Raw genomic sequence first — 15,959 nt, 5'->3', positions numbered from 1 at the left:
TGCTGAGGGTGTGCCTGATCTCCGAAACCACAGAATTTCTGTTAGAGGCTTTCAAAAAGCAAAAGCCTAGCGTAGTTCAATTTTTATGGGGGTTTTAGTAAGAGGCAAGTCTCTTAGTACCTTGTTTGGTGGGACCAACAAAGGAGCCACGTGTCTCCAGCCGCTTGCTGAGCCATGCGGGGCCCTCCTGCACCTACGTACATGTGTATATGCTATATGCATACACACGCCCAGATACATGCAGTAGGTGGAGGTGCCCAGGGCATTGGGATGAGAGGGGTTAACAGGGAAGGACTGAGTCTCTGGGCCATGATTTCTTCAGATTCCCTCAGAGACCCAGGTGTCCAGGGTGCCCCCCTCCCAATACTGGGCCTGGGGCCAGTTGCAATTCTTGGTTGTCACGTGGTTTCCCGGCTTAGCTGGGCCAGGGGAGGAGCAAGGTCCAGAGTCAACTCTGCTCCAAGCCCTAAGTTTACCAGAAACGAGCAGGCGGACAGACGGGTCTGATCCCTTTTGGGTCCTCCAGCCATGAGGCTCCTCTGGGGGCTGATCTGGGCATCTGGCTTCTTCGCCTTGTCTCTGCAGAAGCCCAGGTCCCGGACACAGGATGCTGGAGAGCTCGAGCTGGGCCAGGGCTGGCGAGGGGAGAGCAGGCGCAGAGGGACCTGATTCAGGGGTGGTGGTGGAGGGGCCTGAGGGAAGGCTGGCCGCTGACCCTCACCTGTTCTTCCCAGGTTGCTCCTGTTTTCTCCTTCTGTGGTTCACCTAGGGGTCCCCCTGTCAGTCGGTGTGCAGCTCCAGGATGCTCCTTCAGGACAGGTAGTGAGTGGATCAGTGTTCCTGAGAAACCCATCCACAACACGTCATGAGCTCTGCTCCCCAAAGGTGGATTTCAGCCTCAGCTCAGACAAAGACTTCATCCTCCTCAGCCTCCCGGTAACTGGCCGCCACTCCCTCCTGCTGCTGCCCAGCGCCTCCCACTCCGTCCTCCTCTGTCTTCTTGTAAACATCTTTGTCTTTTCACCGGCCCCCCTCCCTTCCCCCCTCCCCCCCGAGTTGTCTTCCCTGTTTCTATCTCAGTCTCTGTCTCTCTCCTTCTGCTCTGGCTCTGACCCACTCCTGTTCCCTCTCCTGACAGACCTCCCTGAAAGGCGCGGAGGACTGTCGCCTCCATCTCCTCCACAGAGCCCCCGAGGTCCAGCTGGTGGCCCAGTCGCCATGGCTAACAAACAGACAGACAGACAGGCAGGGTGTCAACCTGTTATTCTCCTCTCGCCGGGGACACCTCTTTCTGCAGACTGACCAGCCCGTTTATAACCCTGGCCAGCGGGGTGAGTCTCAGCCCCAGGGCCCTCACCTTTCACTTCTTCCCAGCCCCTTGAGTGAGAAACCCCGAAGTGCCCCACAGGAAGGCCGCTTTGCAAATATTTGTTCTCTTCCCCGTCGCTTCCTGGGGGGGATGAGGGGCCCAGGGCCCACCCCCCCTTGGCCCATGGTCTCCTGCTCACCTCCTCGCCCTCCATTTCCAGTTCGATACCGAATCTTTGCTCTGGATCAGAAGATGCGCCCGTCCACTGATACCCTCACAGTCATGGTGGAGGTGAGTCCCTGACCTCTGACCTTCCTGATCGGCGAGGGCTGCTGATCTGACCTCCGACCATGACCCCTTCTACTCCCATCGCAGAACTCTCGTGGCTTTCGTGTGCGGAAGAAGGAGGTGTATGTTCCCTCCTCCATCTTCCAGGATGACTTTGTGATCCCAGACATCTCAGAGTGAGCTCCCCACTCCTGCAGATCGCCCCCACCTACACCTCCCCAGCTCCCGCTTCCCCCAGCTGTCTGCCTCCAACACACGGTCCAGTCCTGAGCTCCCTGAGCCTCTGCTTCACCCCTGCAGTCCTCTTCCTAGGGACCTGGTTACTGACTCTCAGTGAGCCTCCTGCACAAGTGGGCTGAGTCCCTCCCTTGTCTGTCCTCAGGCCAGGGACTTGGAAGATCTCAGCCCGATTCTCAGACAGCCTGGATTCCAACAGCAGCACCCAGTTTGAGGTGAAGAAATATGGTGAGAACTGGAGACACGAGGGATAAGCAGCCCCTTTTCTGCAAGGAATAAAGGGTGGGAGGAGAGGAGGGGGTGTTGCAGGGCAGGGGCAGGGTGATGCGGCTGCCACAGCCCAAAGGGGAGGAGAGTTTTAAAGGGTCCTTTCACGAGAATCTGACCTGCCCTCCATTCGCCCTGGGTCAGTCCTTCCCAACTTTGAGGTGAAGATCATTCCGGAAAAGCCCTACATCCTGGCAACGCCTGGCTTTCTTAGTGAAATCCAAGTAGTCATCCAGGCTAGGTAACTCCCCCTCCGGTCCCTCACGCTGGGCCCTGCTCCCAGGGCTCCCTATTCAGTATGAACGTGCTATGGAGTCCCACTTCCCTCCCTTGCCCCGGGCCTCCTCCCTCTGTTCCATTATTTCCTCCAGCCCTCAGCCCAGCCTCCTCCGAATCTCTCTGTGGTGGCAGGTACATCTATGGGAAGCCAGTGCAGGGGGTGGCATATGTGCGCTTTGGGCTCCTGGGTGAAGACGGTAAAAAGACTTTCCTTCGGGGGCTGGAGAATCAGACCAAGGTAGGAAGGAGCGTGGGGGGTGCATGGGTAGGTGAGGAGAGGGAGGGAGGGTGAGGAGGTGAGGTGGGAGACTCAAGTCTCATTCCCTGTCCTGTCTTCTTCTTTGCCCCAGCTGGTAGATGGCCAGTGCCGAATTTCCCTCCCAAAAGCTGAGTTTCAGGGTGTGCTGGAGAAACTTAATATTAATATTAACGACCTCCCAGGGCTGCACCTCTATGTTGCAGCAGCGATCATTGAGTCTCCAGGTTAGTGGCTTCCCCTGATTATAACCCCAGACCCTCGCCTCTGACCTCTGAGCTGACCCTCTGTTCTCCAGCACCAACACCACCCTTCTTCCCTTCATCTGAGACGCAAAGCCAGGAAAGACCCAGGAGACTATCCCTCTACAACTGATTTCTGGGTGGTTTCTGGGGAAGGGGGAGCTTCCCCCGTCTCAATGTATTTTTTTTCACCCATCCATCTATCCACCCAACCACCCATCCATCCATCATCTATTCATCCATCCATCCATCCATCCATCCATCCATCCATCCATCATCCACCCACCCATCCATCCATCCTCCCATCCATCCATCATCCACCCATCCATCCATCCATCCATCCATCCTCCCATCCATCCATCCATCATCCATCCATCCATCCATCCATCCTCCCATCCATCCATCCATCCTCCCATCCACCCATCCACCCATCCATCCATCCACCCATCCACCCAGCAGACACATGTTATGCACCATCTGTGTGCTGCGTCCTGTGTTGGCCTCAGCAAACATAGAGATGGATAGGAGGTGTCTTGTGCCCTGAAGAGTTCAGCCTTGTGGGCAGGAAACACTTGAGCACCACCCACCGCCCCGGGCTCTACTTTTCCTCTGTCCCCAGGTCTCTGTCTCCACCTCTGTCCGCCCTGTGTCTTGCAGGAGGGGAGTTGGAGGAGGCAGAGCTCACATCCTGGCGTTTCGTGTCATCTCCCTTCTCCTTGGATCTAAGCAAAACCAAGCGACACCTTGTGCCTGGGGCCCCCTTCCTGCTGCAGGTTTCTTCTGGAAGGGGGAGGATGAGCAGTGGGGGGAAGGGGCGGGGTGGTCAGGAGGGCACAGGGTCTCACTGACTGTGCTCTTCCCTCCGCCCCTCCCACCTACCTAGGCCCTGGTCCGTGACATGTCAGGCTCACCAGCCTCTGGCATTCCTGTCAAAGTTTCTGCCAAGTTGTCTTCTGGATCTACTTCTAAAAACCAGGACTTTCAACAGAACACAGACGAGAGCGGCCAAGTTGTTGTTCCCATTATTGTCCCTCAGACCACCTCAGAAGTGCAGCTCTCGGTAGGATTCCCCCTCAAGGGAGAGGGTGGGCTAGGAGAGAGGGTTCCCAGGCTGGGGGGAGAAGCTGGGTGCCTGGGTCCTTGCCACTGACCCTGCCACCCCTGCCCCTCTCTCCAGGTGTCTGCAGGCTCCCCCTATTCTGCCATAAGCAAGCTCACCGTGAAAGCCCCCCTGTCCAGAAGATCCGGGTTTCTGTCCATTGAGAGGCTGGATCCTCGACCCCCTAAAGCCAGGGACACTCTTAACCTAAACCTGCGAGCCGTGGGCATCAGTGGGAGCTTCTCTCATTTCTACTACATGGTATGCATGAGCTGGGTTGCAGAGGAGGACAGGGGTGCAGGAGGGTCTCAGGCAGGAAAGAACCCTTGGGGTGGGGTAGCAGCTTCAGGGCTGAGGATGTGCAGTGAAGAAGACACTGCTCTCGCCCCAGATCGTATCCCGGGGCCAGATCGTGTCTGTACATCGAGAGCCCAGGAGGGACCTGACCTCTGTCTCCGTGTTTGTGGACCATCACCTGGCACCCTCCTTCCACGTTGTGGCCTTCTACTATCATGGGGGCGTCCCGGTGGCCAACTCCCTGCGAGTGGACGTCCAGGCTGGGGGCTGTGAGGGCAAGGTAACTGGCATCGGGAGAGATGGTGTGTGTGTATGCCGGGGGGGTTAAGAGAGAAGGAAGACAGGGTGATTGCAGACAGGGCGTGGATTTAGTTTGGGGTACACTGAAGTTGCACAAGACCAAAGGAAGTTCTCCCCACTCTGACTGCCCCCCACCTCCTGCCTCTGCCAGCTGGAGCTGAACGTGGATGGTAACAAGGAGTATCGTCCTGGGGACACTGTAAAACTCAACCTGCGAACAGATTCTCCAGCCCTGGTGGCCCTGGGAGCCGTGGACATGGCTCTGTATGCTGTGGGCGGCAAGTCCCACAAACCCCTCGACATGGTCAAGGTTTGTCAAGCCCCTCTCCCTAATCCTCCCTCCCGCCCATGGCTCACCCTCCTGCTGCCCTGAGCCCTGGGCCCTGGGCCAGCAGGTCGATCTCACTCATGGACTCATCCCAGCCCTCCCTGAAGCCTTGGCCCCCGTGGCCTCTGTTTCCCCACTCTCTGTGTCTCTCGTACTTGTCCGTACCCTGCCCTCTCACCTGCAGCTGAGTGGCCAATCGTGCCTACAGCCACTCTTGTCTCTGCAACATCTCTGCCTTTTCTCGCCAGGTCTTCGAAGCTATGAACAGCTATGACCTTGGCTGTGGTCCTGGGGGTGGGGACAGTGCCCTTCAGACATTCGAGGCAGCTGGTCTGGCCTTTTCTGATGGAGACCAACTGACCCCAGTCAGAAAGAGTGAGAACAGAGGAGGAAGGGGAGTGGGTGGTGGGAAGATGAAGAAGAAGGAGGGGCCTGAGGGGGTAAGACAGGAAGAGGAGGGGTGGGAAGGGCTGGACCGGGAGAGGGGAGCAAGGAGGGGAGGTGGGAGGCCCTGCACCCCTCAGCTGGCTGCGGTCCTGCTCTCTACCAGGTCTAAGATGTCCCAAGGAGACAAAGGTCCGGAAAAAGAGAAATGTGAACTTCCAAAAGGAGATTCATGAGAAGCGTGAGTTGTGGGTGCCTGTGAAGCTCTCCACACTTGGGCCCACGGGTCAGGTGCGGGTCTGCCTTTTGGCTCCTGTGCTCCTGAGAGAGCCAGGATATGGTGTTGGGGCCAGAGATCCCAGTTCTGGGGTCGAAGGTGGGTGGGCCAGAGGCTCTCTCCTTTGGCCTCTCTTGAGTTCCCAGTCTCTCAGAGTCCTTGTGTATGTAGAGGTCAGGCTGGGCGAAGAGGCGTGTCTCGTTTTTGTTTCCTTGTGCCCACCCTCACCTGGCCCTGCAGTGGGCCAGTACGCTTCCCCCATAGCCAAGCGCTGCTGCCAGGACGGGCTGACGCGACTGCCCATGGTGCGCACCTGTGAGCAGCGGGTGGCCCGTGTGCAGCAGCCGGCCTGCCGGGGGCCCTTCCTGTCCTGCTGCCAGTTTGCTGAGGGCCTGCGCAAGAAGGCCCGGGCGAGGGGCCAGGTGGGCCTTGCTCGAGGTAAGGGGCTGAGTGGGGTTGGGGGAGCGGCAGGGGCGCCTGGAGGGGCAGAACGGCACCCTCCTCATGGCCCTGCACTGTGGTCCCTAGCCAAGGAGCTCCTGCAGGAGGAGGACCTGATCGATGAGGATGACATCCCTGTGCGCAGCTTCTTCCCTGAGAACTGGCTTTGGAAAGTGGAAGCAGTGGACCACTCCTCCCAGTGAGGGCATGTGGTGGGCCCGGCCTTGTCTCTGGGCTGTGTCTGGGGCAGCTCAGCGTGTGACAGGGCTTCTCACCTTTCCCACCACGCAGATTGAGACAGCTGCTCCCGGACTCTCTGACCACGTGGGAAATCCATGGCGTGAGCCTGTCCAAAAGCACAGGTGCGGTCACCCTGCCTGGGCCTATGGCCTCCCTCTTCCATGCCCCCTTGACCCAGGCTCCCTGCTTAGTCCTTGCTCTTAGTAGGAGCAGAGACCTGGAGAAGTCTGCACCCCATGCACCAGGGCTGCGAGGCCAGAGAGCAGGGCCGGGCGGGGATGGGGTGACGGGGGCGGGGGGAGCTGGGGCAGCTCCCGGCCCTCACTGCTGGGATCCGCGGCTGGGATGCCTGCAGGCCTCTCATATGTGCCCCCTCTCTCCATCAGGCTTGTGTGTGGCCACCCCGGCCCAGCTCCGAGTGTTCCGTGAATTCCACATGCACCTCCGCCTGCCCGTCTCCGTCCGCCGCTTTGAGCAGCTCGAGCTGCGGCCTGTCCTCTACAACTACCTGGATACAGATATGACTGTGAGGCCCCTCGGGGGCTGAGCACACGGTGTTGGTGGAGGTGGGCCTGGGGCAGGTGAAGGGTGGGGAGCCTAACTGGGCTGGCCCTTCCTGTCTTCCTGCCCCCAGGTGAGCGTCCACGTGTCCCCAGTGGAGGGGCTGTGCCTGGCTGGGGGCGGAGGGCTTGCCCAGCAGGTGCTGGTCCCTGCGGGCTCTGCCCGGCCCATTGGCTTCTCTGTGGTGCCCATAGCGGCCGCTGCTGTGTCCCTGAAAGTGGTGGCTCGAGGATCCTTGGATTTCCCTGTGGGGGACGCAGTATCTAAGGTCCTACAAATTGAGGTGAGTGGAACACCCCTGAATCTAGGTCCCCGGGCTCCCAGATTTACCCCCCATTCTGGCACCCTCCCTGCTGGCCAGGCCAGAGGCTTAGCACCCAAACCCAATGCTTTGGTCTGTTTGCACCTCCTACGATTCTGATCCAACTCTGTCCCTGAAGTTCAAACTCTAAGTCCTGAGGAGTCTGCGCTGGGAGGGGCAGGCTCTAGCCTGTGTGATCTCTCACAGCTATGTTTCCTCCGAGACAGAATGAAGGGGCCATTCAGAGGGAGGAGATTGTCTATGAACTCAACCCCCTGGGTGAGCAACACCCACGCCCAGCCATCAGTGTCCTAAAGGGGTCGTAGGGGGCAGGGGATATGGACAGCAGGACAGACTGCCAACTTCCCTCATCTCCCCAGACCCCCGAGGCCGGACCTTGGAAATTCCTGGCATCTCTGATCCCAATATTATCCCTGATGGAGATTTCAAGAGCTCTGTTAGAGTCACAGGTGGGAGTGTCCTCCGGTCCCTTCCCAGTGGCCACCCTTGGATTCATGTGAAACCTGCGGACCCCTGTTTGATCCCATGACTCCATGACCCTCTGACCCTGGGCCCCCAGCCCTGCTCTCTGATCCGTAACCCTCTCCCTCCCTTATAGCCTCAGATCCATTGGACACTTTGGGGTCTGAGGGGGCCTTGTCACCGGGAGGCATGGCCGCCCTCCTGAGGCTTCCCCAGGGCTGCGGGGAACAAACCATGGTCCTCTTGGCTCCAACACTGGCTGCTTCCCGCTACCTGGACAAGACAGAGCAGTGGAGCATGCTGCCCCCTGAGATGAAGGACCACGCTGTGGATCTGATCCAGAAAGGTTCTGGGTGCAGCGGCAAGCAGGAATGGGGGCCAGGAGAGGACAATTAATGGAAGATGGGCAGCCTAGGTGGCTAGAGTGGGCAAGGGAGGGTGTAGCCAGTGGAAAAGGGGAGCGTGGCCTCGGCACAAGTAGCGGGAGAGTCAGTGTCACCTCAGCAGCTGCCTCTCCTCTCCAAGGCTACACGCGGATCCAGGAGTTTCGAAAACCAGATGGTTCCTATGGGGCCTGGTTGAAGCGGGACAGCAGCACCTGGTGAGCTTGGGAGAGTGGTTCTGGGTTTCTGAGAGGGGCCAGGGCTGGTGGGGCAGAGGTGGGTACTATGCGGGGGTAAATAAATAACCAGGTGCCTGGGGGAGCGGGGCCACGTCACCTACAGGGACCAGTCCCTATTCCTAGCCCTCCCTTCTTCCCCTCTAGGCTCACAGCCTTTGTGCTGAAGATCCTGAGTTTGGCCCAGGAACAGGTGGGCGGCTCACCTGAAAAGCTGCAGGAGACGGCCAAGTGGCTGCTATTGCAGCAGCTGGCTGATGGGTCATTCCACGACCCCCATCCAGTTATTCACAGGGGCATGCAGGTACAGGGCTGGGAGGCTGGGCCGCGGAGCACAGGAGGGAAGGCGCTCCCTGCCCCTCCCCCTCCTGGTCGACGTCTCCTTTTCTCCCCGCTTCAACCAGGGTGGCTTAGTGGGAAATGATGAGACTGTGGCGCTCACAGCTTTTGTGGTCATCGCCCTTCATCATGGGCTGGCTGTCTTCCCGGACAAGAATTCAGAGCAGTTGAAGAGAGTGGTAAGGCACCCAACGTGTGTGCCCTTTGCTGATCCCCTTTCTCCTCAGGAATCCAGGTGTCCAGCCCGCAGACCTTCCTCCCCACTTTCTTCTAGGAAGACTCCATCTCAAGGGCAAACACCTTCTTGGGGGCAAAAGTAGGTTCTGGGCTCCTGGGGTCCCACGCAGCCGCCATCACGGCCTACACCCTGTCGCTGACTGAGGCCCCTGAGGACCTGCGGGATGTTGCCCACAACAACCTCATGGCCATGGCCCAGGAGACTGGCGGTAAGGGGGCCTTGGCAGTGAGCCTGGGGCTTGGAGAACCTTGAGACCCCTGTGTCCAAAGGGAGAACCTGAACGAGTGAGGACACCCGGAGGGGATCAGAGCATAAGCAGGAATGGTTGGGGTAGAATCAGGCGAGCCTGATGGGGGAGTGCCAAAGGGCCAGGCAACTAAGATCCTCCCCCTGTTCACCTGTGGGTCTCCTTTCACTCCCAGACAACCTGTACTGGGGCTCAGTCCCCAGTTCTCAGAGCAATGTCCTGTCACCCACCGTGGCTCCTCACAGCCCGGCAGACCCCGTGCCCCAGGCCCCGGCCCTGTGGATTGAAACCACAGCCTACGGCCTTCTACACCTGCTGCTTTGGGAGGGCAAGGGCGAGTTGGCCGACCAGGCTGCATCCTGGCTCACCCGCCAGGGCAGCTTCCAAGGCGGATTCCGCAGCACCCAGGTAGGGGCTGCCCTGGGGCTCTGGGGGTGGGTGGCCCTGAGACCAAGTGCCTGAGTCCTGGCCCATCCTCCGCAGGACACGGTGATGGCCCTGGATGCCCTGTCTGCGTACTGGATCGCGTCCCACACCACCGAGGAGAAGGGGCTCAACGTGACCCTCAGCTCCGTGGGCCGCAGTGGACTCAAGTCCCACGTGCTGCAGCTGACCAACCACGAAGTTCAGGGGCTGGAGGAGGAGCTGCAGGTGAACCATTCCCTCCCCTGGGTTGCCAGGACACCTGCGCCTGCCTCGGCCAGGCCAGAAGCCACCCCCTGTCCCCCACCCCTGCAGAATCCCCCGGCACCTGGTTCTGATATCTTTGTGGGAAGACTTACTGGCTCTGCTACCTGTAGAAAGTCACCTAGCCTCTGCGCTTCATTTTTCTGATCCGAAAATGAAACATGCAGAGTCTACCCGACAGGGATTTTTAGGAGATGGCAGTGAGATAATGCAGGTGAAGGTGAAACGTTGTGGAAAGCTGGGGAGAGGAGGTGGGGTTGCTTCTAGGGAGGAGATAAGTCGGAACAACAGGGTGCCATTCTGGCGTCTCTTTCCCTTTTCTGTTTCCAAAAGTTTTCCTTGGGCAGCAAGATTAATGTGAAGGTGGGAGGAAACAGCAAAGGAACCTTGAAGGTGAGAGCTGGCAGCACTGCCCGCCCGGGCGCAGCAGGGTGAAGCCGGGCTGTTCAGTGGGAGACCTACCGGCAGACCTCACGGCTGGGGAGGGAGGAAGAGACACCTGGGGTGGCGTTCCCTGTGCTCCGTCCTGGGCAGGTCCCCCTCGCTCTGGTCTCCACCCTCTCTGGGTGCCTGTCGTCCCCTTCACCCCCCTCAGTGCTGATGCTTGAACACACCCGATGCCTCAGCCCAAGCCTCTCCCCTGAGCTCTGGGCCCCTGTGTCCCACAGCACCTCAGACGTGGCTGTGCCCCAAGCTCCTTCTTCCTCCTGGGTCCCCTTATCTGGCTGATGGAGTCCCTTCCCTACAGGAGCCCAGCTGCCACTCTGGGGGCCATCTTCGTGCCCCCCCAGCCCCAGCCCCTCCTTATGACCCCAGTAACTCCTCCTCTGCTTTCACCCCAGCCCTGCCCACCTCCCCAGCCAGCCAGATCCACCCGTCTACACAGGTCTCCTGCCCTTGAATGTGCTTCCCCTGCTGCTTGTCCCACGTGACACACTCATTCTCCTCCTTCAAGCCTCGGTCGGAAGCCTTTCCTGAACTTTCCATTCCAGTGTGCTCACCCCCAGGCCAGGCCCCCGCTCCCCACTCTGTCTCACCGTCTAACCCAACACCTGGGCCCGTTCGCATTCCTGGACTGGTCTGCGATGGGGATGAGAAGGGGCTGAAGACCTCAGATCCCTTAGCCCAGGGAGGTGCCCTTCGGTGTGGCTCTGGAGAGAGCTCTGTGGCCCCAACTGTCCCATGTCCTCCCCCCACCCCTTGCTGAGCCAGGTCCTTCATACCTACAACGTCATGGACGTGAAGAACACGACCTGCCAGGATCTTCAGATTGAAGTGACGGTCGTGGGCCACGTCCAGTACACAAGTGAGTGTTGGGGTCAGAGGCCGTGGGTCCCTGCGGGGCTGGTGCCAGGCCTGAGCCACGGTGCTGTCCCCGCTCAGTGGAAGCCAACGAGGACTACGAGGACTATGAGTACGAGGACCTTCCGGCCAGGGATGACCCGGGGGCCCACTCCCAGCTCGTGACGCCCCTGCAGCTGTTTGATGGCCGGAGGAGCCGCCGCAGAAGGGAGGCCCCCAAGGTGGCTGAAGAGCAGGAATCCAGGGTGCAGTACACCGTGTGCATCTGGTGAGCTCTGGGGGTTGCACTGGCTGAGTGGGGTGCTGTGGGCTGGCCCAAGGCTGGGGCTGGGTGTCTACAGCCTGACACACGGCGACCCGGACGACAGGGCATGTGTCTCCACAGGCGGAATGGCAAGGTGGGGCTGTCGGGCATGGCCATTGCAGACATCACCCTCCTGAGTGGATTCCACGCCCTGCGGGCGGACCTGGAGAAGGTGTGGCCAGACACTCGGAGGCCCCTGTGCCCTCGGGAGCCCTGCGCCGTCCCCGCAGCACCCCAGCTGCTGAGCCCCTCAGTGCAGGGGGGCCCAGGGCTACCTCCCTGTGACCAGCTCCCTTTCTCCACAGTTGACCTCCCTCTCTGACCGTTACATGAGTCACTTTGAGACCGAGGGGCCCCACGTCCTGCTGTACTTCGACTCGGTGAGCAAGGAGGGTGACAGAGGGGGGCACATACGGCACCGGGTTTTCTGAGCTCATGTTAAGAGGTTTCCCAGGAGGCAGCTGTACCAGCGCCTAGTGCGCTTAGAGAGAACTCGTGACGTGAGCAGGGAGACAGGACAGGAGTGGCCAGAGCAGAGGCCGGGGAGGCCTCCTGCTGCCTGCCGGCGGGCAGGGGCTGAGCCCCTTGTGGCTTGGGGGCCAGTCTTGGGGTGGGCCTTTTGTAAAGCTGAGCTGATTCAACTTGAGGGGCTGCCTTTGGTTTTTTGTTGTTGTCTCCCTTCCCGGTTTTTGTGTTTGTTTGTTTTGTTTTTGATATTAAAGTGTATTCTGTTTTTTAAAGTGATGGTGGTCCTAGACGAGTTGTTTTTGTTTTTCCACAGCCTTATTTGGCTAACACAAAGTTATCCACCCTCTGACGGCCCTCAAAAGTTTTTTTGGAACATTTACTGTAACGTCTTGGAGAAAATGTGCAAAAGGCGTGTTAATGCTGTGATACCATTAGCCAAGTGTTTGTGGTCAGGGGAGACCCTCCTGCCCTGTGTGTGCAGAGGGGACAGACCCTATTAGCTTGAGAAGCCAGGCAGAGGAGTCTGGTTGGACACAATGGAAAATGAGGAGCCAGGAGGATTGCAAGTCAGGTTGCTGACCACGCAGCTTAGGAGGGAAACCCGCGGGATACCAGGCTGGACTGGACCAGCATGGGCGTGAAGAGAGGGCTCTGGGCCTGGACATGAATGGCTGGGCCGCGTGGGAGCACCTGCTGTCGGGTTATGGCAGATAAGGCAGGCCTCTGCTGTGTCAGTGAAGGGAGGCTGTCCAGAGGCCGAGTGGCTTTGGAGAATTGAATACATCCTGCAACAATCCCAGCGCAAGAGCAAGGCTGAAAGCTTGGTTCGGGAATCGCCAGTCTGAAGGGTTTGGGGAGAGCCAGGGAGTGGTGAGACCTCCACAGGGGAGCGCAGAGGAGGGAAAGGGCCAGGGCTGGGGACTGTGCTTCTGGGAGGGAGGGAGAGGGATGTCAGAAGTGACCAGGCAGAATCAGAGCTGGTCCGGAAGCTAGCCCCGAGCTTAGGGAGTGTTTCATGGAGAATGTGTCCATGATTTGAGACTCTGCAGAGGGGCCCAGGGCTCTGGAGACTGGGATGAGGTCACCACGTGGGCAGTGAAGTCACCAGAGACCTTGGGGAGCAGTTTCTAGAAATCCGGAGGCTGGAAGGTAACAAACTGTGAAGGACACTGACGATAAGATCAACCGGAACTGAACAGGCCAAGGAAATACATCAGAGCAGCCTGCAGGGCCCAGAGGTGGGTGCCTGACCTCTCCGCCCTCCCCCCGCCCACGCCAGGTCCCCATGTCCCAGGAGTGCGTGGGCTTCGGAGCTGTGCAGGACGTGGCCGTGGGGCTGGTGCAGCCAGCCAGCGCCGTCCTGTATGACTACTACAACCCTGGTGAGCGCACCGGGGACACTCGGGAGGTTTGGGATAGGCGGCAGGGAAGGGTGGCAGGGAAGTTCTGCGGCTCCATGGGACTGGAGAGCAGAGAGGGGGGACTGCGCCCTAACGCCCCGGTCTGCTTTTTCTCCAGAGCACAAATGTTCTGTGTTTTACGGGGCACCAACTAAGAGCAAACTCTTGTCCACTTTGTGCTCTGGTGACGTCTGCCAGTGTGCTGAAGGTGAGACCCAGGGCCCAGGGGCAGGGGTGGGGAGGCGGCATGGTTGGGGCCTGCACTCGCTCATCTGGGCGCCCGACTTCAGGCAAGTGCCCTCGACAGCGCCGGGCCTTGGAGAAGGGGCGGCAGGATACGGACGGCTACAGGATGAAGTTCGCCTGCTACTTTCCCCGAGTGGCCTACGGTCAGTCTTCCCGCCGGCCCGGCCCTGGGCCGCCCTCAGGGTCTCCTTGCTGTGCCTGCTCCTCTCGGGCCACGGGCAGCCTTTTTGCTCTGCACTGACTTACAGCCCTTCAGCCTCGGCCTAACTAACCTTCCCTCCCTTCTCCTAAACCCCCACAGGCTTCCAGGTTAAGGTTCTCCGAGAAGACAGCAGAGCTGCCTTCCGCCTCTTGGAGACCAGTATCACCCAAGTCCTGCACTTCAGTGAGGAGACAGATAAGTGGGCGGGGCTGGAGGGATACAGAAGAGCTGAGCTCTGGCTTTGGGGCCTTCGCGCCTGGGATAGTGAGAATTCAGCCATTCTGAGCCCAAATCCCCTCGGCCTCTTAGAAGTTCTGGGCTTGTCCATAAACAGGAAAGCAGCCACACCTCCCCGTCGGGAGCGGTGAGGGTCAAATGAGAGGCTCGGCGCAAAGCCCCTGGCCCCAGCGCTGTCCAGCCCCTTCTCTTCCCCTCTGACGACTCTTGTGGACGCTCTCCCCTCAGCCAAGGATACCAAGGCCACTGCTGGTCAGACCAGAAACTTCCTGGTTCGAGCCTCTTGCCACCTTCACTTGGAACCTGGGAAAGAATATCTGATCATGGGTCTGGACGGGACCACCCATGACCTCAAGGGAGAGTGAGTTCTCCGGGCCCCTCGGTCTCTTGCTCTCCTCACACCTCACGAGGGAACGGATCCCCTGTCCCCTCAGAAGCCAGGTGCCTTGGGCTCTTCCACCTGACCATCCTCCTGACCCCTGCTGCCTGCCCCTTGGCCCCTGCAGCCCCCAGTACCTGCTGGACTCGAACAGCTGGATCGAGGAGATGCCCTCGGAGCGCCTGTGTCAGAGCACCCGCCAGCGGGCAGCCTGTGCCCAGCTCCGAAACTTCGTCCAGGAGTACGGCATGCAGGGCTGCCAGGTGTGAGGGCTGCCCTCCCATCTTCCCCAGAGGGCCGGAGCCAGGGAAGGATCTCGCCTGGATCGCTGCCGCACCCGGCCCCCCACACGCAGCCCCAGGCAGCACCAGGGACTCAATAAAGGCCTGTGGCAGCAAAGTGTGAGTGTGTAGCTCCAGCACTGAGACCGGCATCCCCGCGGCCCCTTCCAGGGTCTGGGGCGCCCAGGCCAGGGTTTGCATAATCTTAGGCTCTCAGAGCCTGGGTGACCCTTGCCGTGTCCAGCTCTGCCTGAATCCCCGCCCCCGCCAGATGACCCCCTGGGAGCTCAGTCCCTCATAGTGACCACCCCAGGCAGATCACCCTGCACTCCGAGGATCCAGTGTCCACACCAGAGCCTCCCTTTCACTGTGCCTGCAGGGCGCTCCCCGCGCCCATACAACCCGTCACTGTGGCCTCAGGCGGGGCTGGCGCTCAGCCAGCACCTCAGCTCTTCTGCTTCGAGAGCAGCTATTCAGCTACACGTCTCCCAGTCTGTCCTCACGCAGTTGGCAGTTCTGGGGTCTTGCTTGTAGCTGAGACCTGGTCTGTCGAAAGCCCGTTTGACACTTGATCCCTTTATCAGCGGTATTAGGTAACTTTCCCAGAATTGTGCAATCCTCACATCTGATGATGTCTTCATCAAAAGGCCAACTGCTGTTCTACTGGGGTCAACCCTCCCCACCCGCCTGCCTAGCTCTCCCCCTTTGGCAGCACCCCTTGGGTCTGCAGGGCTGACCTAGAAATTCATCTAGAGAAATTTGCTGAGATCAGTTTTGATGAAAACTGAGACAGTTCAGCAGCCTGCCATTCAATCATTCAACAGAAATCTGTGGAACTCTCACTCCGTGCCATGCCCTGTGCCAGGCTCCCATCCTCTGTGAAAGGTGTGATGTCGGGGAGCTACATGATCCTATGGGGCACATAGTTTGGGCATCTGACCCAGTCTGGGGGAATGTGAGAAGTGGGCAGGGGAGGCTTCCTGGAGGAGGTGACATCTAAGTGGGATTCTGAAGGCTGAGGAGTCAAGCAAAGAGAGTAGGGGTAGATGAGGGTATTTGAGGTAGAAGAAAGCATATAAAAGACCCAGAGGCTGGGGGCAGGACAGAGCACAGAGGCTGGGGGCAGGACAGAGCACATTCGGGGTCACTGAGTGTCATTCATCATGTCTGGAATTTGGATTTGGAGGTGGTGTGGAAAAGATGGGGCTGGCAAGGTAAATGGTGTCAGTTTATGAAGGGACACTCACCGGCATGCCAGCATTCCAGGTCACTCTCCTTTTGAATGGATCCCCTCCTATTCCATGCAACTTCGAGAAGTTCTGACCTTCCCCAGTATTTCCGAGGCTTCCGAGGGCTGTTGTCTACGTGGCCTGGTCATTGCCCATCAGATCTCTCCCCAAAGCTGGTCAGCATGGTGGTGG

At 59.3% G+C, this 15,959-nt stretch overlaps 1 protein-coding gene across 2 annotated transcripts; it reads left to right on the top strand.

Moving 5' to 3' along the window:
- The first annotated feature begins 460 nt into the window (after nt 1–460).
- Nucleotides 461–14,656, top strand: LOC309967831 (complement C4-A-like). Of its 2 annotated transcripts, XM_082848728.1 has the most exons (41): nt 461–593; nt 735–936; nt 1,139–1,331; nt 1,530–1,600; nt 1,685–1,773; nt 1,980–2,062; nt 2,246–2,342; nt 2,513–2,618; nt 2,731–2,863; nt 3,536–3,651; nt 3,762–3,938; nt 4,056–4,238; nt 4,369–4,554; nt 4,726–4,884; nt 5,151–5,277; nt 5,453–5,527; nt 5,804–6,001; nt 6,092–6,203; nt 6,296–6,366; nt 6,631–6,770; nt 6,879–7,088; nt 7,334–7,385; nt 7,487–7,576; nt 7,726–7,935; nt 8,115–8,190; nt 8,356–8,512; nt 8,613–8,726; nt 8,822–8,993; nt 9,208–9,440; nt 9,516–9,683; nt 10,053–10,112; nt 10,932–11,025; nt 11,103–11,289; nt 11,407–11,497; nt 11,631–11,705; nt 13,073–13,175; nt 13,312–13,401; nt 13,484–13,582; nt 13,741–13,824; nt 14,107–14,239; nt 14,385–14,656. In XM_082848728.1, exons 1-41 carry the CDS (start codon nt 529–531, stop codon nt 14,524–14,526), a joined length of 5,223 nt encoding a protein of 1,740 aa, XP_082704854.1. In that variant the 5' UTR covers nt 461–528; the 3' UTR covers nt 14,527–14,656. The 2 variants fall into 2 exon arrangements, with proteins under 2 accessions (XP_082704854.1, XP_082704853.1); XM_082848727.1 differs by having other exon boundaries at nt 5,453–6,001.
- Nucleotides 14,657–15,959: the final 1,303 nt, after the last annotated feature.

The sequence above is a fragment of the Leucopleurus acutus genome, assembly GCF_964270905.1.
Source record: "Leucopleurus acutus genome assembly, chromosome: 10".
NCBI classification, from domain to species: Eukaryota; Metazoa; Chordata; class Mammalia; order Artiodactyla; family Delphinidae; genus Leucopleurus; species Leucopleurus acutus.
This window is presented reverse-complemented; position numbering and strand designations above follow the sequence as displayed.

What these genes read in the sequence shown, in the direction of transcription:
- LOC309967831 (XM_082848727.1), top strand. Translation starts at nt 529, where the DNA reads ATGAGGCTCCTCTGGGGGCTGATCTGGGCATCTGGCTTCTTCGCCTTG. An exon ending in CACCCAAGTCCTGCACTTCA is followed by an intron (nt 13,825 to 14,106) that starts GTGAGGAGACAG and finishes CTCTCCCCTCAG; the next exon opens with CCAAGGATACCAAGGCCACT. An exon ending in ACCCATGACCTCAAGGGAGA is followed by an intron (nt 14,240 to 14,384) that starts GTGAGTTCTCCG and finishes TGGCCCCTGCAG; the next exon opens with CCCCCAGTACCTGCTGGACT.